Source organism: Chrysemys picta, chromosome 17 (assembly GCF_011386835.1).
Source record: "Chrysemys picta bellii isolate R12L10 chromosome 17, ASM1138683v2, whole genome shotgun sequence".
Lineage (NCBI taxonomy): Eukaryota > Metazoa > Chordata > Testudines > Emydidae > Chrysemys > Chrysemys picta.
The window spans coordinates 2,571,394-2,597,558 of record NC_088807.1 but is presented as its reverse complement, the minus strand read 5'-3'; the positions used below and the strand labels follow the sequence as shown (position 1 = coordinate 2,597,558).

Sequence of the window (26,165 nt, the reverse complement as noted above, 5' to 3'; positions counted from 1 at the left end):
GGGGTATAGTGGTTAGAGCGGGGGGGGGGGCTGGGAGCCAGGACTCCTGGGTTCTCTCCCCAGTTCTGGGAGGGGAGCATGGTCTAGTGGCTAGCACAGGGGGACTGGGAGCCAGGACTCCTGGGTTCTCTCCCCACCTCTGGGAGGGGAGTGGGGTGTAGTGGTTAGAGCGGGGGGGCTGGGAGCCAGGACTCCTGGGTTTTCTGTAGCTTGCTGCATGAGGGAAGTGGGGCTTAGTGGTTAGCGCCTCCGCTCTGCTCTCAGCCCCTTGCCCTCATCCATCCGCTCCCAAAACGGCCGAGCTGACGGAGGGGCAGCTGGGCCGGCACCCCCGTGTTTAAACGCCAGCCGTGGGGTGAGAGCCGCTTTGTCCAACTTCCCTTCCTCCTCGGGTTTCAGCCGTCCCGTCCCCATACACCCCCAGCTCCCTTTGTCGGGGTCAGATCTTTTGTGTCTGCCTTTGTGCCCCTCCGATTCGTTCTGCCCCCAGCCCTGTGGGCTCCGATGCCCCCTCCCCCACTCCTGGCTTTGTGTTGATGCTGACAGGTGTATAATTGGATGATTAATGTAGCTTCATTAGCCTCTGACTGAACCAGAGGCGCCGGCCCAGCCCCTCGGCCCGAGCTAAGCTGCGCCTCTCCCCAGGAAGAGCGGGGGTCTGGGAGACCAGGCCTGGCCCATCTGTTTCAGGCTTTTGTCCTGAGATGGGGGAGAGATGGGCCCGTCCCTCTAACTCCTGCCTTGCAGAACGCCAGCAGGGCTGGACGGGGACTACGTGACCCTCGTCCGAGTATTTCTAGGGGCTACCGACTCTTGGGAGCAGAGCACGCCTCTTGTGGGGTTCGGGGCTTTTCTTAAAGCCCCAGCTCCCGGAGTCATGGGAATCTGTGAGAATCTCAGCTTTCCTTTTATGATTATTTATTATTTAAAAAAATGTTTCTAGACCTCAGGGGGCTCGGAGTCAGGAAGGAATAACTACAGTGCAGTGCACACGGGCTACACCCCCGATCCGCCCCCTATGGGCCCTGGGGGGCAGAAAATAGCCCCAGCACAGTGCCCTCTGCTTTCCCGCTCCATCTGCCCCCTTTGCCAGGGTAGGACAGAGATCAGGTCCCTTTCCCAGCCCCATGCTGTGCAGGGAGGCCCTGCTGTGGGGCTGTTTGAGGAACCAGAGCCCAGCAAGGAAGCCTGAGTGTGGCAAAGGCTCCAGCCCGTTCCATGCCAAGCCTCGTGTGGCGAGAACGCTCCAGGGCTCAAGTGCTGTAAAAACAGAACAACGTCCCCAGCCGCTCCGGGAGAGGAGAGAGGCGTCTTCCAGGAAAACGCTGTGACAATGCTTTATTTATGGAGCAGACCTCCCTGGGCACACGGCCCTTTGCGAGCCAGGCCTGCTGGGTTCTCTCCCTGGCTCTAGGAGGGGAGTGGGGTCTAGTGGTTAGAGCAGGGAGGGCTGGGAGCCTGGACTCCTGGGTTCTCTCCCCGGCTCTGGGAGGGGAGTGGGGTCTAGTGGTTAGAGCAGGGGGGGCTGGGAGCCTGGACTCCTGGGTTCTCTCCCCGGCTCTGGGAGGAGTGTGGGGTCTAGTGGTTAGAGCAGGGGGGGCTGGGAGCCAGGACTGCTGGGTTCTCTCCCCGGCTCTGGGAGGAGTGTGGGGTCTAGTGGTTAGAGCAGGGAGGGCTGGGAGCCTGGACTCCTGGGTTCTCTCCCTGGCTCTGGGAGGGGAGTGGGGTCTAGTGGTTAGAGCAGGGGGGGGCTGGGAGCCAGGACTGCTGGGTTCTCTCCCCGGCTCTGGGAGGGGAGTGGGGGCTATCCCCGGCCTTCCTTTCATGGTCCCCCTGTTGCTGGGCTCAGGCCTTCCCCTGCCTGCTCTCCGCCTTCATCCAACACAGCCGCAATGTTGCTTAAAAACCAGCTGCTTGGAAAACACTCCCCCCCCCCCCCCCCGGGGCATCCCATCCCCCCCCACTGCCTCTCCCCAGAGAACCCCCCCCGCCCCCCGCTTGAGTGGCAAGCGTCAGGCGATGATAAATGGCTTTATTATTGTAGTTGTTTCTGCGGTGCTCTGCTCCTCCTTCCCTTCTGCACAGCCCGGGTCCCCCGACACCTCATTCCTCTGCTTGGGCATCAGGCATCCATCATCGGCCTCCCCCCGCCCCCCCGGCCCCATTGCCGAGCCGCCGGCCGTGAATCACGGCCCCACAATGGGATGCGTATGCCCGATAAATTAATCCAGCCGCCAGCCGCCTCCTCGCTTAGTATAAATCTACCCAGGCAGCGAACGAGAGAGGGATGCGAGGGGCTTGGGCCTGTTAACTCAAAGGGTGTGTGTGTGTGTGTGTGAGTGTGTGTGTGAAGTATCAGGGGGTAGCCGTGTTAGTCTGTATCCACAAAAACAAGGAGGAGTCTGATGGCACCTTAAACACCAACAAATTTATTTGGGCATAAGCTTTCATGGGTAAAAAACCCACTTCTTCAGGGGGGCGTGTGTGTGTGTGTTTGGTCAAGGTATGTGATTCTGTGTGTTTGGTTGATATATACACGATTATGTGTGTGTGTTTGGCTGACGTGTGATTGTGTGTGTGTGTGTGTTTCGTTGAGGGGTGTGTGTGATTGTGTGGGTGTGTTTTGTTGAGGGGTGTGTGATTGTGTGTGTGCTTGTGCGTGTCAAGGTGTGATGTGTGTTTGCTTGGGCTGGGGGGCTGTGAGTGTGCTTGACTGGATGTGTGTGACTGAGAGAGTTGTGCGTTTGTGCTCCCGCCAGGGCGTGGTGTGTGTGTGGGTAGAGGGGGTGGTGTGGCTGGGTGTGATTCTGGGTCTGGGGGGCTGCGGATGTTGTTATAATTATTAATCATTAATAAACGAGCCGTTGGTTTTATTTCTCTGACAGAGCTGCCGTGGGGCCCGAATGAGGATCAGGGCCCCGGTGCTCCAGGCCCTGCCCCAACCCCGGGACGCACGGCAACACCAGGGCAGACGGTTGGATGGGACTGACAGACGGGGCTGGGAGACGGGCAGACACGGCAGTGAACTGGGCGCACCTGAGCAAACGTGCGCTTGGGGGTGAGGTGTATTTGTGTGACTGTGTCTGTACGTGTGTGGGTGGGTGCGGGGGTGTTTGTGGGAGTCGAGAGACCTGTTTCCGTTCCCAGCTCTGGGAGGGAAGTGGGGTCTGGTGGGTAGAGCAGGGAGGGCTGGGAGCCAGGACTCCTGGGTTCTCTCCCCGGCTCTGGGAGGGGAGTGGGGTCTGGGGGGTTAGAGCAGGGGGGGGGGCTGGGAGCCAGGACTCCTGGGTTCTCTCCCCAGCTCTGGGAGGGGAGTGGGGTCTGGTGGGTAGAGCAGGATTTTAGGGGTCGGTATCCAAACGCACTGGGCCAGGGTCTGGTATCGGATCCCGCCTGGTGCCCTTTGCAGTGACGGCTGGAGATGCAGGAGCCGGGCAGCGCTGGGCTGGTACCGTCAGTGCACGAACTATCAGGAGGGAGAACATCATAGGAAAGCAGGAGGAAATTAATCTGTAGAGCTGGCAGGAGCCGATTCCTCATCCCATGTCAGCTGCTTGATTAGGGAGGGTGGGCAGCGGCTGCAGGGGAAGGTGCCCGGTGGGCAGCGACTGGCCTCCAGTGCTTGGTCCCAGCTCACTTCTCCTGGGGGGCTGGAGCCAGGGAAATTCCTGCAGGCAGGGGACTGTTTAATCTCGGGGTGGGGGAGGGAAGCGTGGCACTGCTCTGTGGCATTGGAAGGTGGCTGGAAGAAGAGGGACCATACGGACGGCCAGACTGGGTCAGATCAATGGTCCATACAGCTCAGTGTCCTGTCTCTGACTGGGGCCGGTGCCAGGTACTTCAGAGGGAATGAACAGGACAGTTACCGAGTGATCCATCCCGTCGTCCACTCCCAGCGTCTGGCAGCTGGAGGTTTAGGGACACCTAGAGCATGGGGCTGCGTCCCTGAGTATCTTGGCTAACAGCCATTAGGGTGACCAGATGTCCTGATTTTATAGGGACCGTCCCGATATTTGGGGCTTTTTTTTATATAGGTGCCAATTTCCCCCCCCACCCCGGTCCCGATTTTTCACCCTTGCTATCTGGTCACCCTAACAGCCATTGATGGACCTGTCCTCCAGGAACGTGCCTAATTCTTGTTGGAAGCCAGTTAGATTTCACAACATCCCCTGGTGAGGAGTTCCACAGGTGACTGTGTTGGGTAAAGAAATACTTCCACTTGTTTGTTATAAACCTGCTGCCTGTTCATTTCATCGGGTGACCCCTGGTCTGTGTGCGACGTGAAGGAGTAAATAACACGTCCCTCTTCACTTTCTCCACCACCAGTTATGATTTTATAGATCTCTGTCGTATCCCCTCTTTTTCAATCGGAACAATCCCCGTCTTTATCATCTCTCCTCGTACAGAAGCTGTTCCATCACCTTGATCATTTGCGTTGCCCTTTTCTGTACTTTTCCCAATTCTAATATATCCTTTTGAGATGGGGCGACCAGAGCTGCACGCAGGTGTGGACATACCGTGGCTTTATATAGAGGCATTATGATATTTACTCTCTAGGACCTAGGGGTCACAGTGGACAAGAAGCTGGATATAAGTCAACAGTGTGCCCTTGTTGCCAAGAAGGCTAACGGCATTTTGGGTTGTATAAGTAGGGGCATTGCCAGCAGATCGAGGGACGTGATCGTTCCCCGCTATTTAACATTGGTGAGGCCTCATCTGGAGTACTGTGTCCAGTTTTGGGCCCCACACTACAAGGAGGATGTGGAAAAATTGGAAAGAGTCCAGCGGAGGGCAACAAAATTATTAGGGGGCTGGGACACATGACTTATGAGGAGAGGCTGAGGGAACTGGGATTGTTTAGTCTGCAGAAGAGAAGAATGAGGGGGGATTTGATAGCTGCTTTCAACTACCTGAAGGGGGTTCCAAAGAGGATGGAGCTCGGCTGTTCTCAGTGGTGGCAGATGACAGAACAAGGAGCAATGGTCTCAAGTTGCAGTGGGGGAGGTCTAGGTTGGATATTAGGAAACACTATTTCACTAGGAGGGTGGTGAAGCACTGGAATGGGTTCCCGAGGGAGGTGGTGGAATCTCCTTCCTGAGAGGTTTTTACAGTCAGGTTTGACAAAGCCCTGGCTGGGATGATTTAGTTGGGGTTGGTCCTGCTTTGAGCAGGGGGTTGGACTAGATACCTCCTGAGGTCCCTTCCAACCCTGAGATTCTAAGGCTTGGTCTACACTAACCCCCCAAATCGAACTAAGGTACGCAACTTCAGCTACGTGAATAACGTAGCTGAAGTCGACGTACCTTAGTTCGAACTTACCGCGGTCCAGACCCGGCAGGCAGGCTCCCCCGTCGACTCTGCGTACTCCTTGCGGCGAGCAGGATTACCGGAGTCGACGGGGAGTACTTCTGAGTTCGATTTATCGCGTCCAGACAAGACACGATAAATCGAACCCAGAAGTTCGATTGCCTGCGCCGAACCAGCGTGTAAGTATAGACAAGCCCTAAGATTCTCTGATTATTATCTCCCCCTTCCTAACAATTCCCAACACTGTGTTCGCTTTTCTGCCTGCCGCTGCACACTAAGTGGATGTTGATATCCTATCTCCTAGAACTGGAAGGGACCTTGAAAGGTCATCGAGTCCAGCCCCCTGCCTTCACTAGCAGGACCAAGTACTGATTTTGCCCCAGATCCCTAAGTGGCCCCCTCAAGGATTGAACTCCCAACCCTGGGTTTAGCAGGCCAATGCTCAAACCACTGAGCTATCCCTCCCCTGATCTAGCGCTAGGCGGTGTTATTATCTGTGCGCGCGCGCACACACACACACATACACACACACACAAAACTGCTCACACACACACACAAAACTGCTTTTTTGGGATTTGTTTTTTATATCATAAAAAACAGATCAAACAAAACCCTTCCTCCCCCCCCCCCCGCCCCCGGAAAAACAACCCCAAACCAGGAAAAAAAAATGTACAAGTTAATTTACTTCCCCGTTCGGCGCGTCAATAATAATAAATTCATTCATAATTAAAAAAACAACCAAACCAAAAAACCCGACGGATTCTGTCGCCCCGAAAGACTCCGGAGCTTAGGGACGGTGGTGGAGAGGGGTGAAAATCTGAACCGAGAGGCTGTTGTTTCTTTCCGTTGGGGGAGTGGGGGGGTGTGCGTGCGTGCGTGCGTGGAGGGAGATAAGAAACCAGCCCCAAAGTAACACAAAAGAGCCCCGAATCCTTCTCTTAAATGCGACCGAGCAGTTCCTTTGCAGACAGCGGACGGGTCAGTTTCACGTTCTATTAAGTGCCCGAGTCTGGCTTCTCCGTCGGCCGCCTCTTGGAGCCTGCGATGCTCAACGGCCCGGCTTCGCGTCCTTCCGAGCGCGGCCCAGTCTGGCCGCTCGGGCGAGTGGTTCCTGGGGTGATGGCGGGAGAGGGGGGGCAGGGAGGGACGGGGACGGCAGCTTGGGTCTCTGTGTCCGTGGCCGCCCCGCTCTGGGGCATCGGAGCGGGCGTCGCGTGCTGCTGCCCGGGAGCATGGGGGTGGGGAGGTGGGGCCATGGCACGGGCTGGCGGGAAGAGGGGTGAGGTATGGGGTATGGGGAGCTGGTGCCTGTACCCTGGCTGCTGCGTGAGTTCTGTGCCCGTGGGCCCGGTAGGATAATGGCCTGGCAGGGCCCGGCATATCCTGGAAACCTGGAAGAGATGGGGAACGGGGGGGGGGGGGGGCAGATTAGTGCTATATTGGTGAGGGGGGGAGGTCTGGAGAGGGGGAATGGGGTGGGGAAGGCAGGTCGGGGGATGGGCAGGTCGGAGCGGGAAGCGGGAGGGGAGATGGGCAAAGGGGATGAAGGCAGGAGGTTGGTTGGGGGAGGGATGGGGCCCCCCGGACCCAGCCTGGCTCATGCTCCCCCCCGCCCCTCCCCGGCCATGACTGCTGGGCGATTCTACCACCGTCCCTCCTCCCCCGCCCGGCGCTGACCCCAGGTGGGACCAGTCCAGGACCCAGCGGATGCGAGGGGTGAAATGAGAAAACCAGGGGCAGACCCATCCCCTGCAGAGACCTACATCACCCCCCCCCACGCTCCCCTCCCCCGGCTCCATACTCACATCCCCCAGCATCGGTGTCAGCAGGAGAGCTCACATGTAGTGCCACTGACCCTCCATTCCCATGGCAATGCCCATGCTGCCCATCGGACCTGGCGGGGGAGAGGGGGAGAGGAGAGCTGAGACCCCGTCCACAGCACCGGAGCCCTAGATCCCAGAGCCAGACGGGACCCCCCCTGGCCCCTACATCCAGCCGGTCTGGCTCACCCAGGCCCAACAGCCTCCCCCGCCCCGTCATTCCCGCCGCCAGCCCATAGCCGGTGGGGGAGCTAGAACAAACCACGGTTTAAAGGCTTCCCCCTGGGTTTGATGCGGCATGGAAGGGGGGGCATAAATGGCGTGCACCATGCCAGCCCCCCCCCCCCCCCGCCGCCCCCCCAAGGCTCAGGGAGAGACATGGAGTCATCCTGGGGCCTGGCTGGACGGCTTCAATCATGTTTTTTTCCGACAGACACAAAACACACTCAGGGGGGTGGGGGGGAATTGCTGGAATGGGGGGATTTTTCCCCCCTCCCCCCAGAGACAAACCAGCCAGAATTCCCCCTCCCCCCCAGAGACAAACCAGAGGAATTCGTCCTTGCAATGAAAAATAGGAACCGGTGTGGGGTGAGGGGGGAGAGGGGGGAACGCAATATATGATTTTTAAGGCTGTAGACGTTTTCGGAGGAAAGTCTATGTCCCGTTTTTTCGGTCCCACCCCCGGCGCCCCCTGGGGGGGAAAGCCTGTCGCCAGGCCGTTGCGGAGGGAGGAATGACATTGGACTGGACGAAGGAGGCCGGAGAGTTGGTGGGGGGAACCCCACCAGCTAGTCCAGCCCTGCCCCGCTCCAGCCTTACCTGGGGGGCGGATGGCCATGTGCTGCTGCCCGTCCATGACGTACCCGCCCATGGGCTGCGCGTCGGGCTGTAGGGCGGCCCCTGACCTGCACGGAAGAGAGGGAGGAAAGGTCACGGTGAGATTAGGCCGCGGGAGGGGGGCACTTTCAATGGGGGGAGCATTGTGGGCTCTGCAGAGTGGGGCGCACAAGCCGCGCCCCGCCAGGGGCAGGACACAAGCCCAGTGGGGGGGCCCCAGAAACTGACCCCCCATGCCACCCCCTCCTCTGTCAGACAGCAGGGCGCTCGGTCCCCATGGCCCATTCAGCCCCCATCTCCCCTGCAGGGGGGGCTGGTTCATGCCCCGTTTCGCTAGCAATGCCCCAGCCCGGTGGGAAGCCAGCTAAGACCCAGCGAGCTCGTCTCACGCTGCGGGGGGAGCAGGGCATCAGAAGGGTTGAGCTCTGCGGGAACCGGGCCCCCAGGTCCAGGTCTGGGAGGCAGAGGGTTTCGCAGGCTCCCCGCCCCCCAGACCCAGCCCCGCCAGCTGGGCCTCACCTGTGCGGTTGGACTGGTCGATCATCGGCTGTACAATGCGCCTCCGGGCGTTAATAAACCTGCGCCGGGTGGGACAGACAGACAGAGGGTAAGTCCCAGAGTTGCTGGGAGAAGGACACAGCCCAGAGACCCAGGGACCCCAGGCGCAAGGGGAGGATGGAGGTCACAGCCCCCCGCTTCCCCCGGGGTTTTGTCTCCCTGGGTGGTTGCAGCGTGTCTATCTGGGGAAGGGATCACAACAGCCTCCTTGGGGGCATGTGCCCCCCATTGGAGACAAAAATGCCTGATGGGGGACCAGACCCCCCCCCCACTCCAACCACCACCCCACAGCCAGGAATAGAACCCAGGAGTCCTCACTCCCAGCCCCCTGCTCTAACCACTAGACCCCACTCCCCTCCAGAGCCGGGGAGAGAACCCAGGAGTCCTGGCTCCCAGCCCCCCCCTGCTCTAACCACTAGACCCCACTCCCCTCGCAGAGCTGGGGAGAGAACCCAGGAGTCCTAGAGAAGACCATCCCCCATTCTAACCCCGAGCCCACCGTCTTCCCCAGAACCCCCTGCCCCCCGCTTTCCCCCAGTGTTCCTCACAGGGCCCAGGGTCTGCACGAGGGGAAAGGGGCCCCCAGCTCCATGTCTGCTTCTGCGGGGAGGTGTCACTCTGATCATGGGGGGGAGGCAGGGATGTGGGGGAGGGGGGAAGGCAGGAGGCCCATAGGTAGGCAGGGGAGACAAGGGGCATGGGGGGGGGGCTGCAAGGTGGGAGATTCCAGGGGCATGGGGGATGCAAGGAGGGTCAGTGGGATAGGGGTGTGAGGGGGTAGGGAGAGATGCCAGAGGTTGGGAAGTTGCGAGGGGGGAGGGGGAGATGCTGGAATGGGGGGGTTGCGAGGGGGGAGGGGGAGATGCTGGGATGGGGGGGTTGCGAGGGGGGAGGGAGAGATGCCGGGAAGGGAGGGGTTGTGAGGGGGGTGAGGGAGATGCCGGGATGGGAGGCTTATCAGGAGGGGTGCAAAGGGGGAGGGGACGTGCAGGGGAGTGGGGTGGGTCATGAGGAACATTGGTGGGGGTGGGCTGAGGGAGGTGGAGGGATGGTGGGGGGGCACGGGAGGATCACACACCCCCACCATGGCAGCTTCCGGGCCGATCTTACCAGTTATTGACCTGCAGGATGGTGAGTCCCGTGTCCTGCGCCAGCTGTTTCTTCTGCTCCTCCGAGGGGTACGGGTGCTGCGGGCCAGAGCAGAGAGCAGCGTGACCCTGGGGGCGGCCCTGGCCACGCGCGCCCCCGGCCACAGGAGGATCTCAAAGCCCTGGGCCGGGGGGCACCAGACCCTGTGAGCCGCCTAGTGACAGGACACTTTCATCCCATTGCAAAGATGGGGAAACCGAGGCACAAAGGGGGTAAGTGGCTTGTTCGATAATTAGGTGAAGCTTGTGCCAGAGACAAGGAGAGAACCCAGGAGTCCTAGCTCCCCTCCCCTCCCACAGCAGGGAACTGAACCCGGGAGTCCTGGCTTCTAGCCTTCCCCCAACCCCGTTCCCTGAGCAGGGGCTAGAACCCGGAGTCCTGGCTCCCACTCCCAGTTCTAACCACGAGACCCACTTCCCACAGTTGGAAATGGAACCCAGGAGTCCTGAGCTCCCTACCTAATAACAAAAGGTGGCCAATATTTGTCAAGTGCTTTGAGACCCTAAAAACCGAATTAACACTAATTATTATCGTTTCCCTACACAAAATGCCCAGCATTCCCTGACACGGATGCTGCCAGCCCTGGGGCCTCAGATCTGTAGTGACCGGTTTAAAACTTCCCTCTAGTGATTAGAGATGTGTGTGAGAGCAGGGGGCTGGGAGCCAGGACTCCTGGGTTCTATCCCAGCTCTGGGAGGGGAGTGGGGTCTAGTGGTTAGAGCAGGGGGGCTGGGAGCCAGGACTCCTGGGTTCTGTCCCCAGCTCTGGGAAGTGAGTGGGGTCTAATGGTTAGAGCAGGGGGGATGGGAGCCAGGACTCCTGGGTTCTATCCCAGCTCTGGGAGGGGAGTGGGGGCTGGTGGTTAGAGCAGGGGGGGCTGGGAGCCAGGACTCCTGGGTTCTATCCCGGCTCTGGGAGGGGAGTGGGGTCTAGTGGTTAGAGCAGGGGGGCTGGGAGCCAGGACTCCTGGGTTCTATCCCAGCTCTGGGAGGGGAGTGGGGGCTGGTGGTTAGAGCAGGGGGGGCTGGGAGCCAGGACTCCTGGGTTCTATCCCGGCTCTGGGAGGGGAGTGGGGTCTAGTGGTTAGAGCAGGGGGGGCTGGGAGCCAGGACTCCTGGGTTCTATCCTGGCTCTGGGAAGGGAGTGGGGTCTAGTGGTTAGACTAGATAAAACCAGGTCTGGCCCAGATCCCAAATGGACCCTCCCAGCCCAAACTGAACCTCAACTGGCCCAGATCCTGGCACTGAACGGACCTGACCCAGCCCCTCCTCGTCTGTGGTGCCTGGGAGTCTAACCTATTTTTTGGAGGCATCAAACCTCCCCTGGGAGCTCTGAATTTGCCTCCTAGCAACTGCCCAGCTTGCAGTGACCTGGGCGGCCAGGGAAGGCCGCCTGTCATCTGTCACCGCGCTGTCAGGGGCAGAGAGGGGAGGGGAGCTCGGCAGAGGTCTCGGGGTGACCCACAGAACGATGCCGCCTCATCCATCATTGGGGCCTGGCAGGGAAAGCACGAGGCTGCCTGGCCTTTGATCGGCAGACCTTTGCTGCCCTGCGGGATGGGAGGACGAGGTTTCTGTACCAGGCCATCTGGCTGGAAGCTGAGGAAGGGGGAGGCTAAGGGCGCGAAGGATCCTAGAGCTGAGGAGAGAACCCAGGAGTCCTGACTCCCAGCCCCCCCTGCTCTAACCACCAGACCTCACTCCCCTCCCAGAGCCGGGAGAGAACCCAGGAGTCCTGACTCCAAGCCCCACCCTGTTCTAACCACCAGACCCCACTCCCCTCCCAGAGCCAGGAGAGAACCCAGGAGTCCTGGCTCCCAGCCCCCCTGCTCTAACCACTAGCTCCCCTCCCCTCCCAGAGCCAAGAGAAAACCCAGGAGTCCTGGCTCCCAGCCCCCCTTCCCAAAATTCAACTTTGACCAGCCCCGTTAACACATGGCACAATTTCTGCAACTTCCCACTCCACCAAAAGGCTCCCCCTGAAGAGTCTTTAGTTTCAGAAATGGGGGGAAAGGCCCACGGGGGGGGTCCCCCCATCCCGCCAGGCTGGGAAAGGCCTCCGCTTAGCAGAGCCCTCTGCCGTGGCAGCGCCAGCCAGTGGGTTCAGGGTAATTGGCTAGAATTGATTACCCTTTCCCAGTCCCTAATAGGTTTATGGTGCCTTCAATTAGTGACTAATAGGTCAGCGCTCATTAACTCAGCTTTGTTTAACTAACCGGGGAGAGACGGGTGCTGCGGCTCCCCTAATTGCTCGGTGGCACAGCAGCGAAATGGCAGACGCAGGGGGCCAGGCCTTTCGCCGGCTCTCTGAGCTGTAACTTGGGGTCCGACAGCTCTGGTGAGTGGAGGCGGCACCTTTCCCCGCTCTGGGAGGCACTTTGCATGCTCACTGCAGGCCTGGTTCTCTTATGCCAGTGGCCCTCTGGGCTCCCTACCCAGAGCTGGTGATAGAACCCAGGAGTCCTGGCTCCCAGCCCCCTGCTCTAACCACCAGACCCCACTCCCCTCCCAGAGCTGGGAAGAGAACCCAGGAGTCCTGGCTCCCAGCCCCCTGCTCTAACCACTAGCCCCCACTCCCCTCCCAGAGCTGGCGAGAGAACCCAGGAGTCCTGGCTCCCAGCCCCCCTGCTCTAACCACTAGCCCCCACTCCCCTCCCAGAGCTGGGGAGAGAACCCAGGGAGTCCTGACTCCCAGCCCCCCCTGCTCTAACCACCAGCCCCCACTTTCCTCCCAGAGCCAGGAGAGAACCCAGGAGTCCTGGCTCCCAGCCCCCCCTGCTCTAACCACCAGCCCCCACTCCCCTCCCAGAGCTGGGGAGAGAACCCAGGTGTCCTGGCTCCCAGGCTCTAACCATTACACTCCACTCCAACCCCACAGCTTTTGTCTCACTCACTTTCCCTCCTGGCCTTGCCCTGCCCCCCTCTCGTCACTCACCGACAGGTGCTGGAACAGCCAGGCCCGCATGATGTTGGTGGCTACTTTGGGAAGATCCCCGCTTCTTGTTGCGTTTTTTGTCCCGGTCCAGGTCGTCGTCGTCCCCGGTGCTGGGGGAGGCCACGCTGTTATCCAGGCAGTCCCCTGGGAGAAAGGCAGCCTGAGTGTCCAGGAGCGGGACTTGAACCGGCGACCGTTCTACCGAGACACCTGCCCCTTGCTGCTTGAGCTAAAGAAGAGCTCTCGGCCCTGTCCCTGGCGCTGATGCATAAATGTGGTTGAGCCACTAGGGGGTGACAAAGAGCCACAGCAGGGGCACGTGGCCCCCTCGGGGCGAGAATGAGAAGTGCCCTCGCTTGGATGTTGTTCTCCACCCGACTCCTGCACCTTGGGCAAGCGTCTTCCCCGGTGCGCAAAATCCTACTGCCCGTCTCCTCTTGCACCAGGCCCTGCTCTCCTCCCAGAGCCTAGGATAGAACCCAGGAGTCCTGGCTCCCAGCCGTCCTGCCCCTTTGCTTTAACCACTAGACCCCACTCCCCTCCCAGAGCCAGAACCCAGGAGTCCTGGCTCCTAGACTCCCCTACTCCAATCCGCTGCCCCCCGTCCTCGCCAGTGGCTGCTGCTGGATCCCTGCCCCACTGCCGCCTGGGCCAAGCCCCACCAGCCTTGGTTCCTTGCGGTGCTGGGCCCAGAACGAGGCCATTTGGGCTCAGACAGACTCTGGTTTTTCTCTCAGCCCCAGCCTTGGGATGGGGACTTGAGTGACGCCAAGGCGGTGGTTGGGGAGAGCTCAGATGTGTTTAACCCCTAGGCCCAGATCCTCAGAGGTGTGGGGCACCTAAGCACCAGCACACCGTGAGGATGGGGCCTTCGAAGCTACAGGGCTGGGGTGGGGTGAGGCCGGGGAACGGATGGACAGACAGAAGGGTATGACGCGAGCATCTTTCGGTCAACTCCCGCCTGGGGCAGGATTCGAACCCGGGACATTAAGGGCTGGTTCCCTTTGAGAAACAAACCTCCCCAGGGCTGAGGTAAAATGAAACGGAACCCGGGTCTGGTTGCTGGACGGGTCTGGGTTGCTCTTAATAGTGCAAGGGGCTGGCGTGCGTGGGCGGGCGAGCGGGTGTTTTACCTGGGTTGCTCTCTGTGTGTGTGTGTGTGTGTGTGTGTGTGTGTGTGTGTGTGTGTGTGTGTGTGTGTGTGTACCACTGCCACCTCCTGGAAGGAACCAGAATTGCACTCCTGTGTGTCCTAGTCCCCCTGCCCTGCTCCCAATTGCTGGGGGTTCTCCTTTGGCTCAGGGTGCAAGGCACAGCAGGATGTGGGTTCTGACGGCTGCTTTCATTTCCTGCTCTCTTCTCCCCCCGGCCCCGACACGCTGCTCCCCCCCAGCAGTGCCGCAGCCTCCTCCAGGCCTCGGCCCTGAGCCTCCGTCCTCTAGAGGGCACGCGGGTCCATTGGGGGGCGCCTGCTAGCGCCGTTTGCAACCCGCTCCCCCCCCCCCCAGAGAAACATAAATCCTCCCCCCCCCCCCCCCCAGCTGCTGATCTTTCATATCCTCCGGCTAAAAGGCAGCTTAAAAGTCTTGCCTGAAGCGCCGGTAAATTATGCATCAGAGAAGGTGCTGCTGGGGGTGGGTTCTCCCTCGGCCCCCCCTCCCTGCCCCCCCTCCACAGGCAGTCAGGAAATCCCAGAGAACAAAGGGAACAGCAGGAACAAAAGGGCGGGGGGGATTCTGGGAGGGGGGAGAGGGGTTAAGTGGGTCATAAGAGATTCAGGGGGGGAAAGGGGGGTGCAGGGTTGGGGCAGGGGGTTAGGAGCAGGGAAGTGGGTGGGGAGGGGCGTGCGGATGAGCTGGGATGGGGGTGAGGAGAAGGGAGGAGCGGGGGGTTGGGAGCAGGGAGGGGGTGGGGAAGGGGAATGGGGTGCAGGGTTGGGGGAGGGGAGCTAGGAGAAGAGGGGGAGGGGCCTTGGGAGCACGGCGGCCCGTGGGATGCACCAGCTCTAAACCCCAGTTTGGGACAGGAAGTGATGGCGATCCCCTTGGCGCTGCTGGGTCAATACAGGGCCCGGCACCAGACACCTCAGGACAAGCAGAGTCGGCACCTCACTGCAGCGCAGCGCCCCCTAGCGCCGCGCTGGGGCAATGGGGCCAGCCCTGTCTGCACGGGGAGAGCGCCCCCTGCTGCCCCCTCCCTGCTCCCTGCCCCACAGCGCTCCCTAGAGTCGCCCTGGGGCCAGCCCTGCCTGCCAGGGGAGAGCGCCCCTTGCTGAACCCCCCGCCCCACTCCCTGCCCCACAGCACCCCATGCTGAGCCCCCTGCCCCACAGCGCCCCCTAAAGCCGCCCTGGGGCAATGGGGCCAGACCTACCTGCCAGGGGGGAGTGCTCCCTGCTGCCCCCCCGCTCCCTGCAGCGTAGCGTAGCCCCCTCCCCCCCACACGCATTGTGCAGCTCTATGAATGATTCACAGCCCACTTGTACGTGTTGTACGGATCCACAGAGCGTGTAGATGTGCGTATGGAACACGTGTGGCTGTTGTGAGGTTGCATGATGCGTGTGTGCATGTACAGCACACATACACACATGTTGTGTGGCTGCACGAGGCCCATTTTGTGCTGCAGGATGGGTGGGTGTGCATTATGTAGATGCACAGCGGATGTCTGGGTGTGTTGTGTGGCTGTATGGGGCATGCATGTTGCATGGAGGTGCAGTGCACGCGTGTGTATGTTGTGAGGTTGCATGGGGTGCATGTGGGTGCACAGTGCACGCGTATTTATGTTGTGAGGCTGCGCAGGGTGCGTGTGGGAGCACAGCGCACACGTGTGTATGTTGTGAGGCTGAGAGGGGTGCATGTGGGTGCACAGTGCACGCGTGTGTATGTTGTGAGGTTTCATGGGGTGTGTGTGGATGCACAGTGCACACGTATGTATGTTGTGAGGTTGCGTGGGGTGCGTGTGGGCACACAGTGTACGCGTGTGTATGTTGTGAGGTTATGCGGGGGGGGTGCACAGTGCACGCGTGTTTATGTTGTGAGACTGCGCAGGGTGCGTGTGGGCACACAGCGCACGCGTGTGTATGTTGTGAGGCTGAGAGGGGTGCGTGTGGGTGCACAGTGCACGCGTGTGTATGTTGTGAGGTTGCGCAGGGTGCGTGTGGGTGCACAGTGCACACGTGTGTATGTTGTGAGGTTATGCGGGGGGGTTTGGGTGCACAGTGCACGCGTGTGTATGTTGTGAGGTTGCGTGGGGTGCGTGTGGGTGCTCCAGCTCCCCCACTGTCCTTCCATCCCCCCTGCCTCTCCAGCTCCCGCCACTGCCCCTCCAGGCCCACACTGCCTCTCTATCCCCCTCCCCTCTCGTTGCCCTCCCTCTCCGAGTTCAGCTCTATGCCACCCCACAGTCTCCCCATGGGGCTGCGCTGCGCAGGGAGGAAGGTGACCTCGGTGACCCTGGAGCCAAAGGCAGCCACGGCCCCTTCCTCTGCCCGCTCTGCTCCGCTCCCCGGGTTCGTTCGCGGGGTAATCACCGTGCGCGCCCAGAGCCGGCGCGTTGCCTGGCCGTGATGGCCGGCTCTTGGAAACACCATACCGGAGGTTCCTACCCACGGGAATAAAGAGCCGCCCTGCTCCACCCCAGAGGCAGTTGCATTGCAGGGTTGAACGGGCCACGCAAGGCAGGAAGGGGTTAACAGGCTACCAAAAGGCCAATCGGCCCAAACAGAGACACTGGCAGGGAAGGTTTCAAAGGAAAAGCCCGTGGCCGGCGGGAGGGAAGGAAGATGGAGCTGGGGCAGGCAGCTCTGGCCCAGTGGAGCTCCTGGAGGACGAGGGAGGATCCTGACGTGTTTTGGACTTGGGGTGCCCCGGAACGGGCCGGGGTCGAGACCTCGCTGCAGGGCTGGCTGGAGCTGGGGAAGAGCAGCTGGGAAACTGAGGCTGAGTGGCTGCTACGCTGCCCCCCACCGCTGCTGGGGAGACGCCCTCCTGGGGTTTGGGCTCGGCCCAGCGCGGCTGGGACTGTGTGGGAGCCGGGGGGCTGCTGATCAGTGACGCTTGCTGGGGCCAAATTCCCCCCCCCCAAATCAAACTCCAGCTACAGAGATTCTGTTCTGCCGGCCCCCAGCCCCTGTCATTTCGCAGGGAGTTGGGATCCTCCGTCACTTCCTGTCTCAAACTATTCTGCACCACTGTGGCTGTTAATCAGCCGGCCCGCTGCACCCCAGAGGTGGCTGCATTGCATGGCCGGGAGAGGGATCGCTGAATAAACAGCGGCCCTGCGCCACCCCAGAGGCGGTTGCATCGCAGGACTGGGTGGCACCTGCCAAGTCCTTCTCAGGCCGTAAAGAGGCTTTTCTCCCAGCCAGATTTCTCTCTCCCGGCCCCAGTCCGGGCTTTGCCCCACAGGCTGGGCTGGTGCAGGGGATGGGAGTCTGGGGGGGTGTCCCACCTTACCTGGCTCACTGGAGTTGTCCCCGCTCTGCGAGGCGATGCCCCCGCTGGAGGGGCCCGGTGTGCCCGAGTGCGTGGAGCCCGTCTCGTCATGGTCTCGGATCCAGGAGTTATTCTAAACACAGAGAGGGCAGCGCGGGGAGGGTTAGCTGGGTCTGGAGCGCCGGGTGGTGGAGCCAGAGCCAGCCCCCGGGCGACCCCACTGGTGCTCCTGGTAAGCGCCATCTCAGCCCAGTGCCTGGTCCGTGCTGCCTGGGGCCAAGCCTGGCGTGGCAGGGTCCCCGAGCTGGGTTGGCCAGGGCCATGCCCAGCGACATGGAGGGGCCGCGGATCTCGGCCGAGAGGGTCTGGGCAACCCCCCGGCACAACCCACAATCTGGGTTGTGAGGTCTGTGCAGCGCCCAGCACGGTGGGGGCTCCGGATCTGGGTCGGGGGAGGCCCCAGTCTCAGTTGGGGCCTCTAGTTGCTACCACGATATCAGCACTAAAAGACCCTCTAACAAGACCAGACCCATGGGGGGGGGGGCGGTCTCCATGCAGCACCCTGGGGGCTGGCCAGCCTCAACCCACAGCAATGGGGCCGGGGGAAGGGGATTTGCACACCTAGGCTCCTTGTGACCCCCCCCAGCCGCAGGGCAGAGTTTAAGGGGCCCCGGCTTTGCCCCCAGGAGGAACAATACAGCTCCGGTTACATTCTGCCCCCTCCCTGCACATGCCCCACCTCGTTAACCCCGGCTAGCTGATCCCAGGCCCCTCGGCGGGAGCCCGGGGGTGAGAAGGGTTAAGGAGGGACGGGCTGCAGGGGGGAACCCGACACGCGCCCCCCACAGGAGCAGGGGAGGGAGGGGAGCAAAGGTCCCTGGTTAAAGGCCCAGGAGACCGAGGCTGCAGCGCTGACTGTAACCCAACCGCCAGGGCCACACGGAGCGACATTCCCGCTTGCTTCGACCAGCGCCGGCCTCCTTTAAACTGGAGTCACTCCAGAGTGACTCCACTCCCCCTAACAGAGCTGGGGAGAGAACCCCGGAGTCCTGTCTCCTGACCCTCCCCCTGCTCTAACCACTAGGCACCACTCCTCTCCCAGAGCCGGGGATAGAACCCAGGAGTCCTGGCTCCCAGCCCCCCCCCGCTCTAACCACTAGACCCCACTCCCCTCCCAGAGCCAGGGATAGAACCCAGGGTCCTGGCTCCCAACCCCCCCTGCTCTAACCACTAGACACCACTCTCTTCCCCCCACCCCAAACAGCTGCCTGCTCCTGCATTTACCGCCCTCCCATCCTACCTGTATTCCCGCTCCCTCTGCCCCTTTAAGAGGGTACTATTGCCCGATGGAGCGCGGTGCACCGGGCTGGCTCCATGGGGGGGAGTTGGGGTCTCGCTTTAACACAAACGCCAACAACTTGGTTCATTGCTCTGGGGGGCTCTCGGGGCTGTTTTGCAGGCCCAAGACCAGGGCTGGGTATTCTCCTGTCTCTAGCCTTCCTCTGCCATCCACAAGGCTGCAAATATTCCCTCGGGGAAGAGAGGCGTTTTGCAATGTGTGTGCGTTTGCGGGGGGTGTGTGTGTTGTGTTGTCTCTACTGACAGCAATTCTGTTTGTCGCGTGTGTGTGTATATGTGCAAAGATCAGGCGTGTGTTGGCCGCGGGTGCACCCACACAGCTCAGGCGTGTTTGCGGCATGCCTCTGTGCATGCAAACCTTATGCCTGTGTTTGCGGCATGTTCCGGTGTACATGCAAAGATCACGTATGTTGGCAGCGTGTGCCCAGGCACAGCCACAGGCGGGACCTTTGCACGGCGCACACGGAGACACAAAGCTCATGCGTGTGTTGGCGGCGGCTGTGTCCCTGTGCGTGCACGGCTTGCTGGGTGTGTCTGTCTCTGAAGGCGTGGGTGGGTGGGGGTGTATTAGGAGAGGTGACCCCTGCCCTAGGAGGGGTCCCACTAACAGGCTGGACCCCTCTGTGTCTGTCATTGTCCGAACCCCAAGGACAGATGGGTCAATATGGGGGTGGAGCGGGGCGGGGGGGCTGCTCCCCCTCCGGCTGCTCCCAAGTCCTGGTCTGGAATTGGGGATGGACTGGGGGGTGGGGGGAGTGGGGGTCTATGCAGGGCCTTGATGCTGAAGCTGACCCCAAATCAACCCCCCAGGTGGGTAGGTGGGGCGGGGGGGGGGGGGGCGCCATCTAATTATAACAACAAAGTCCCGGCTGGGGATTAGCTCCCTCCACCCATAGCGAGTAGCTCGGGGGCGTATTAAAAATGCATCCGAGTTGCTATAGGCAAATGACTGCGCCGGCTGCATTAGCAAGCGGGGGGCAGACGAGGGGGGGCGGCAGGCGGGTGGGGCGGCCCAGACGCTCCCTCGTCACCAGCCGGACTCTTTCCAAAGCACGGCTCCGTCATTCCTATTTCCAAAGCAGGAAGGGTGCAGGGGAGTCTGGCGTCCTTTGGAGGTGGGGACCCTCCCACCCCGATCCACCCCGCACACCCTTCCCCGCACTGAGCTCCGGCTTCTGCCCGCGACCCCTGTCACCACAGCACGTCCCCCAGGTAGCAAGGTGGGAGGAAGCCACGTGGGGTGATCGCTTTGGGGGTGAGCCGGGCCCCCGGGAACGCAAAGGGGCTGGTCAGGACCAGGTTGGTGAGAACAGATGCTGGGCTGGAGTCTCACATGCAACCCTGCAGCTGCTCCTCCATCCCGACCCGCAGCCCCCCCGGCCCTGGGCTCCCCCCCCCATCCTGCTGCTGCCCCTCATCCCCTGCTATTCCAGTCTGAGCAGATGGCATCGGCTGAATGCCCAACAAATACCAGTTAGCTCCTGTGCTGTGCTTTTAATCCCTAGATCTCAAAGATGGGGAAACTGAGGCACGAGGCTGGGGGGAAAAAAGACTTGCCACAGGTCACCCAGCAGGCCAGAGCGAGGAATCAAACCCAGGTCTCCCGAGCACCAGCTCGGGGTTCTGTCCATGGGGCCGCGCTGCCTCGGGGCTGCCCTACCACCTGCTCTGCCCCCATGGGCCCCAGGGAGCAGAAAACAGCCACTGGGGGCTGTCCCCCCACCCCCTCCTGGGCTCCTTCGTGCTGCCAAAGGGGCAAGGGGGTGCTGTGTGTGTGTGTGTGTGTGTGAGAGAGGGAGTGGGGGGGAGGCGCTAGCTGTGTGCAATCCTCCATGGGTGTTGCATGCATGTGGAGGGAGGGAGGGAGGGTGTCTAGCCCTGGCTGTTAACACACATGCCGACATGTAACGTGCTAGCCCTGGGGCTCCCCGTGTGTGTCCGGGGGTGCACGGTGGACATGGCTGAGCATTCGTAGCTGAGGGGCGCGCGTCAGTCCCTGTCGAGAACTGCTGCACACGACTGCGGGTGCGTGACCGGCGCGGCACGTCTGTTCCTGCGTGTCTGTGAACACGGCCGCATCAGCGCCGGGGAGGAAAGACCCCGTTTCTCTTCCCTCTGAGCCAGCCAGTCCCCCCAGCCTGGATCAGAGCCTCCTGGAGGGGAAAAGGCCTTGTATCCCACTGGATGGACGGCCGCACCCCCAGAGCGCCGGGAGAGACAATCGCATCCTGTGTTTTGGGATGCACGTGCATCTCCAAGTGCCTGGCTGGGGCATGGGGACACATGCGAATTGGCCGGAGCGGCACCAAGCTCCCGCAGTCCCCATCCCCAAGAGGCCAGCTGGGCCAGAGAAATGTCCCCGCCGCTCGGGGTGGGCTGACCTGGGGCCAGCTGGGGAGCCGCGTGCGAGACCTCGGAGCCGGGTTCTGGGGTCGCATGTCTGGTGTTAGCAACATGGTCTCGTGCGTACTGCGCTGGTCTGGTTATGTTCCCAGCTCTGCGGTGAGACCGTGGGCAACTTCCCCATTCTGTGCCTCAGTTTCTCCTCCCACCCCTTGTCTCTGGAGCCTGGGAGCTCTTTGGAGCAAGGCCCATCTCTCACAGTGTATCCGGGCAGCACAATGAGGGAGCCCCCCGATCCCTTGTCTAAAGCAGGCGTCCGGTCTCCCACCTGGTCGGAGAGGCTGGCGCAGGACCCCGTGAAGTCCTCCAGGTCAGATTTGGAGCCCCCGTCCCGGTCGTCGATTACCAGGTCGATGGGCATCTTCCCCTTCAGGCAGGTGATGTAGCGGTGGCAGAAATTGTCGCACAGGTCGTGTACCTGCTCCCCAAAAAGGAGAACCGTTAGGAGGCGCGAGCCCAAGCGGCTGGGTCAGAACCCCGTTGGGCTCGGTGCTTTCCAGCCGCTCCCAATCAGGCCTGCCCATCTGGCCCGGCGTCCCGTCTCCCCAGCCCTGAGCTGAGAGGAACCACCCGAGAGCCTGACTCTTTGGTGCTTTAGCCCGGTTGGCTGTGTTGGCCCTCGCGGAGAAGATCCAGACAAGGGACCAGCCAGCCGGGATCAGAACTCCGGGGCCACCTCTGGCGTCGGACAGCAACAGACGCCACCAGATCCGTCAGAGGAAGGGGGAGAACCCCACAGCAGCAAACAGGGGGTAAGATCCCCGCCGTGTTAGCTCTGCTCCTGAACCCTCATCCTCAGAGTTCAGCTAGACCTCTGAAGTAGGAGAGGGTGGGGTGTTTTGGTGTTTGTTAGGTGCTTGGTGCTCGGCCCTGTCCGGTATTTGTCAGGAGCCCCCGGCGTGCTAGGGGCTGTACAAACACTGAGGGGAAAAGACAGGCGGTGGAGACAGACAGACGTTGGGCAGGGCCGGGCAGATACGATGGGCAGGGAGGGCTGTGCATGAGTGATGGGCGGAGGGTGTCTCTGCAGAGCCGGGCACAATGGGAACCCTTGGGGGGGGGGTGTCGTCTAGGCATTACCATAATACACCTCCTAGTGAGAAGACCGGAGCCCCGTCTGCCCTAGGCCAGGACCCCTCCCAGTGTATTTGCTGCGGGCGCTGTGGGTCCCTCCTCTGCCTTTCCTCTCTCCGGGCCTTCAGCTCTGAAAAGCCCCAGCTCCCGGCTTCCCTTTTCTTCCCTGCCCCTGACAGAAGCACTTCGCCGACCCCCCCAACCCCCTTTTATCAGCTCCCAGCAGGCGCCCGCTGTGGCGCTCAAAGGGTTAATTACCCCATTAACAAGGGGATTATCGAGTTAAAAACCGTGAGGGCGATTGTAGCTGTAATGAGCTCATTACCCCGGCCTGCCGCTTGGCCGGGGCCCTGGGACCCCCCTCATCCCTCCCCCTTCGCGATTGCATCATGCCTGGAATTGACCAGACACGCCGCCCCGGGGAGGGGAACGGGCCAGATCCGCCCCCTCCGCGCCAGGCAGGGATCTGGCCCACGGACCCCCACGGAGCCCCGGCTGGTCGGCACGCGCTGGAGAATCCGGCCTGCCGATTTAAACCCCACCTCCTGCCCCCCGGTGAACCGATCTCTCTACAGCCGGCTGGGCTAAGCTAGCCGCACACAACAGACTCCCGTTTACGCCAGGGAAAGGGGCGGAGGGTCTGGCTCGCTAACCTCTCAATGTGTGACGTCCATGGGGCCCTATTCTGATCTCACTCCCCGGGTAAATCGGCCCAGAGCCGGGCGCCGATTTGGAATTCGGCCCTTGGAATAACTCCACTGACTTGCGGGATTCCAAGTCCTGATTTATTCCAGTTTAACTAAGATCAGAATCTGACCCTCTAGCCGATTATTACCATCCTACGTTAAATGGATTTCAAACCGTTGCAATGGCGTGCGTATTAGTGGGCAGAACTGGTGCAATTAGATGTTGACGGGGCAAGATTTCTAATTCAGACGGGCCCTTAAACTGCTGGAGAAGAGAACAGACAAATTCTGCCTGATGCCAGCAGAATTCAGCTGTCATCCACCCTCCTGGGACGGTCTCCTCCCACAACACCCCACCTCTCTGAAGCATAGTTTATCCCGGGGCAAAATCTGAGTGCAGACGAGGCTTTAGACATCCTAGCGTTTCACTTGCACGAGACACGCTGCCCAAATGCAAAGTTTATCCCGATCTCCACGGGTGAGAGCGTCAAGAAATTTCTCCCGGCTTCTCTGTAAATCCAAACCAGCCGTTCGTAGGGGCATCATTTGCTTATCCCCTGGATGGGTCACTTTGAAAGCGTTTGGTCTAACTCCAAGCCTCGTCTGTATTTTGTTCAGACTCCAACTCCAATCCTCTGGCCTTGATTTTAAAGGAGCTATGTTGATTTACGCTAGGGGAAGGTCTGCCCGTGGTGGGGTTTTTTTTTGTTTTTTGTTTTAAATAAAAAGCTAACCCTCCACATGTTTCTTTAACAGCACGGAGCTGCGGCAGAGGCCTGTACTACCCTGGTTTCGTTACTTTCCCCATGACGCGTGCTACACGGGGCTTTGGCTACCGGAGACTTGAAGTATTGTCAGAACTAGTTGCAGCTACCGTGAATTCACAGAGTCTATTTTACAAAGCAGCCCTACCGAGGTAGGGCGGCTCAGTGGGTGGGGCCCTCGCCTGGGTCTCGGGAGGATCTAACCTGTACGTTTCTCTGTGCCTCAGTTCCACCTCTGTGATAACAGCACCACTCTATCTCACCAGGGAGGGTAAATACACTGAAGATTGGGAGTGCCCAGAGGCTATGGTGATGGGCACCACAGACAGATTGATTGCTTTACAAAAAATTGGAGCCATTCCATGTGGCTTGGAATCAGGTCCTTTACCATCACGTCTACTGGAACTCTGCCACTGAATGTACTAATTAGCTCTCACTATGGGTCCGGTCCACTGAGGGGTATTGACGTTAAAGGCCTACCTAGGTGCTTAAAGATAAGCGAGGCCCTTAAGCCCGAGCATACTGCCAAGCAGGTGTTTAATTCTAGCCTTATTCTGCAAAGCATAAATCCAAGTTCAAGGGGATCTGGACTGGGTCTGTCCTGTTTAAGTCCCCAGCCCTACAAACACACATGCGTGGGAGTCACTTTATTCACCCGAGCAGCATGTCTATTGTAAATCAGTAATTATTATTCATAGTACCGGAGCGTCTAGCAGCTACAGCTCTCCCAATAATCAATTTTTTGGGGGGGAGGGGGGCTTGCAGGGAGTTCAAATTTTTAAAAAAATTGTTTTGTGTTGACCTGAAAACAAAATTTCTTGGAACTTTTAGCGAATCTAAAAGCTTAAAAAAAAAAAAACCCCAAGCCAATTTGTTTTGATTTTAGACGTTTTAAAACTAAAACTAAATCAAAGGAAAGGAAAATTCCACCAGAAATGTGGTTCCAACCCAAACAATCAAAACTCGCATCCAAAAATGTCAAATTGAAGCACTGATTTGGGGTTTTTTTTGTTTGTTTTTGTTTTTTAGAATTTTTCTTTTTTTCCAACCTCAACAACTCTCAGAAATTGCCCGGCCTTCGCGAAATGTTCCAAGCCTGCTTCTTTTGGAGAACAAACTTTCGGCTGCAAACATTTGCTCAGTTCTAGCTAGGATCCCCAGTCTGGGATCAGGGCTGCGTTGTGCCGGGCTGTGGGCGCTGTACGTTTTTATGACTATTAGGCGTGTTACGGGAGCCCTGGGGAGCACCGCGGCCCCGCCTCCACCATGCATCAGAACCCCATTGCACCAGGAGCTGTACAAATGTAGAACAAAACGAGAGTCCCTGCTTAGAGCTGGGCAAAAATAAAGGACGGCAAATAGTCAATTTGGGTCGAATGCAGGGAATAGTTTTATCAGGGGAAAAATAAAATTTGGAAAAAGCTGAAACGGTTTGTTTAAGATTTGGCCAAAACATGGAATTTATACCCTTTGTTTTAACACACGTCCATTTATTTTCTCCTCTCTCTCAGGCCTGGCCTCTACTCTGAACCTGCCCCCTTCCCCCCGTCTTGCCAGATGAAAAATTAAACCTTCGCGGGCTGTTGTACCAGTGAACCAGGATAATAATCCCGAAGCCAAAATTCAGCCCCACGTGGGTTTAAAACCGTTTTATTTGGCCACTTATCAGCTGCACGTGGGGCTTAGTGACGGGCCATCCAGCTTTCACCACGGCAAGCAGCACGGCTTGGGTTGAAAACATCAATTAGAAGGGGTTTGGCTTTGGCGGGACTTTCTCCTTGCTCAGATGATTTGGTTGGAGGTTCATTTCTGCTGTCGTCGCATGAAACCTCAGATCCATCATCAAAGCAGCTGCGAACGGGCGAAAAAAGTTGCACCGTATTTAACTCAATGTTACTGGTGATGTTTGCAATGGCTCCAATTGGAGGGGAAAAAAAAAAAGAAAAACCATACGGCCAGCGTATAGATTGGCTCTGCCGGGGTCACTGGGGCCAGCTCCCCCACTGGGGTAAAATTATGTGGCTCCATTGAAGTCTATGAGCCCAATTCCCCCCTGATGTAAACTGGCAGAACTCCCTTAAAATCACGGGGACCAATCTCTAGCTGGTGCAAACCACCACTGCTCTATTTGAAACCAATGGCGCTGGGCCCGGTTGGATCAGCTGAGGGGCTGGCCGATAAGAGTTCCTTTTGCTTTTTAATAAAAAACGGTTACAAATAATGACCCCCCAACCCTGCGCTGGTGAGGGGGAAGGGAGGAAAACGTGTCGATTTACCTTTTCTAATTCCAAGAGATGGAATCGCAGCACCTGGATGGATTGAATCATCTGTAACGAGAACACAAAGGGAAATCCGTCTGAGGCAGCTTTATCTGCATCTCCGATAAGGGGCCGGAGCGGCGGAAAGGGGCCGGCGCATAAACCAAACTCATGGAGCTGCGGCCCCAGGTTTATTTCATTCGCTGGCTGGATTATACCCACATAGTCACTTGGACGGAGCCTTTACTTTTCCACGTGTCTCTCCCTGGCCCTAACACGTCTGGTTCTCCGCGGCTCGGGGCACAGCACACGCCCGTGTGATGCGAGTGAGACTCATTTGGCTCCCGTGTAAGCGTCCAAAGCGACAGAGAACGAGGCCTAATCAATCCGTTCCATGGGAGAGTCTGAAAAGCCTTTCTAAGGGCCGATTCCGTTGGTGCGACGCCAGTGGGCCAGACCCTGCGCCGCCGTTACTCTGCGTTGCTTCAAAGAGCTGAGCTGGTGACTAAAGCCTGGCTTTTGAAAGGCCGCAGCGCCTCCGTCGCATTTCCAAGACAGATTTAGCAGCCTCCGTCCCCTTTGA

General features: G+C 59.6%; 1 protein-coding gene across 1 annotated transcript in view; it reads right to left on the bottom strand.

Moving 5' to 3' along the window:
• Positions 1–5,868: 5,868 nt before the first annotated feature.
• The window catches only part of LOC101942878 (homeobox protein meis3), a 33,411-nt gene continuing 13,114 nt past the window's right edge, over positions 5,869–26,165 (bottom strand). Inside the window, 11 exon segments of the mRNA XM_065571346.1 lie at positions 5,869–6,698; positions 7,113–7,201; positions 7,947–8,015; positions 8,018–8,032; positions 8,484–8,542; positions 9,633–9,709; positions 12,606–12,660; positions 12,662–12,749; positions 17,060–17,171; positions 21,069–21,218; positions 25,601–25,651. Coding sequence (XP_065427418.1) covers positions 7,143–7,201; positions 7,947–8,015; positions 8,018–8,032; positions 8,484–8,542; positions 9,633–9,709; positions 12,606–12,660; positions 12,662–12,749; positions 17,060–17,171; positions 21,069–21,218; positions 25,601–25,651 — 735 coding nt within the window. The 3' untranslated portion in view covers positions 5,869–6,698; positions 7,113–7,142.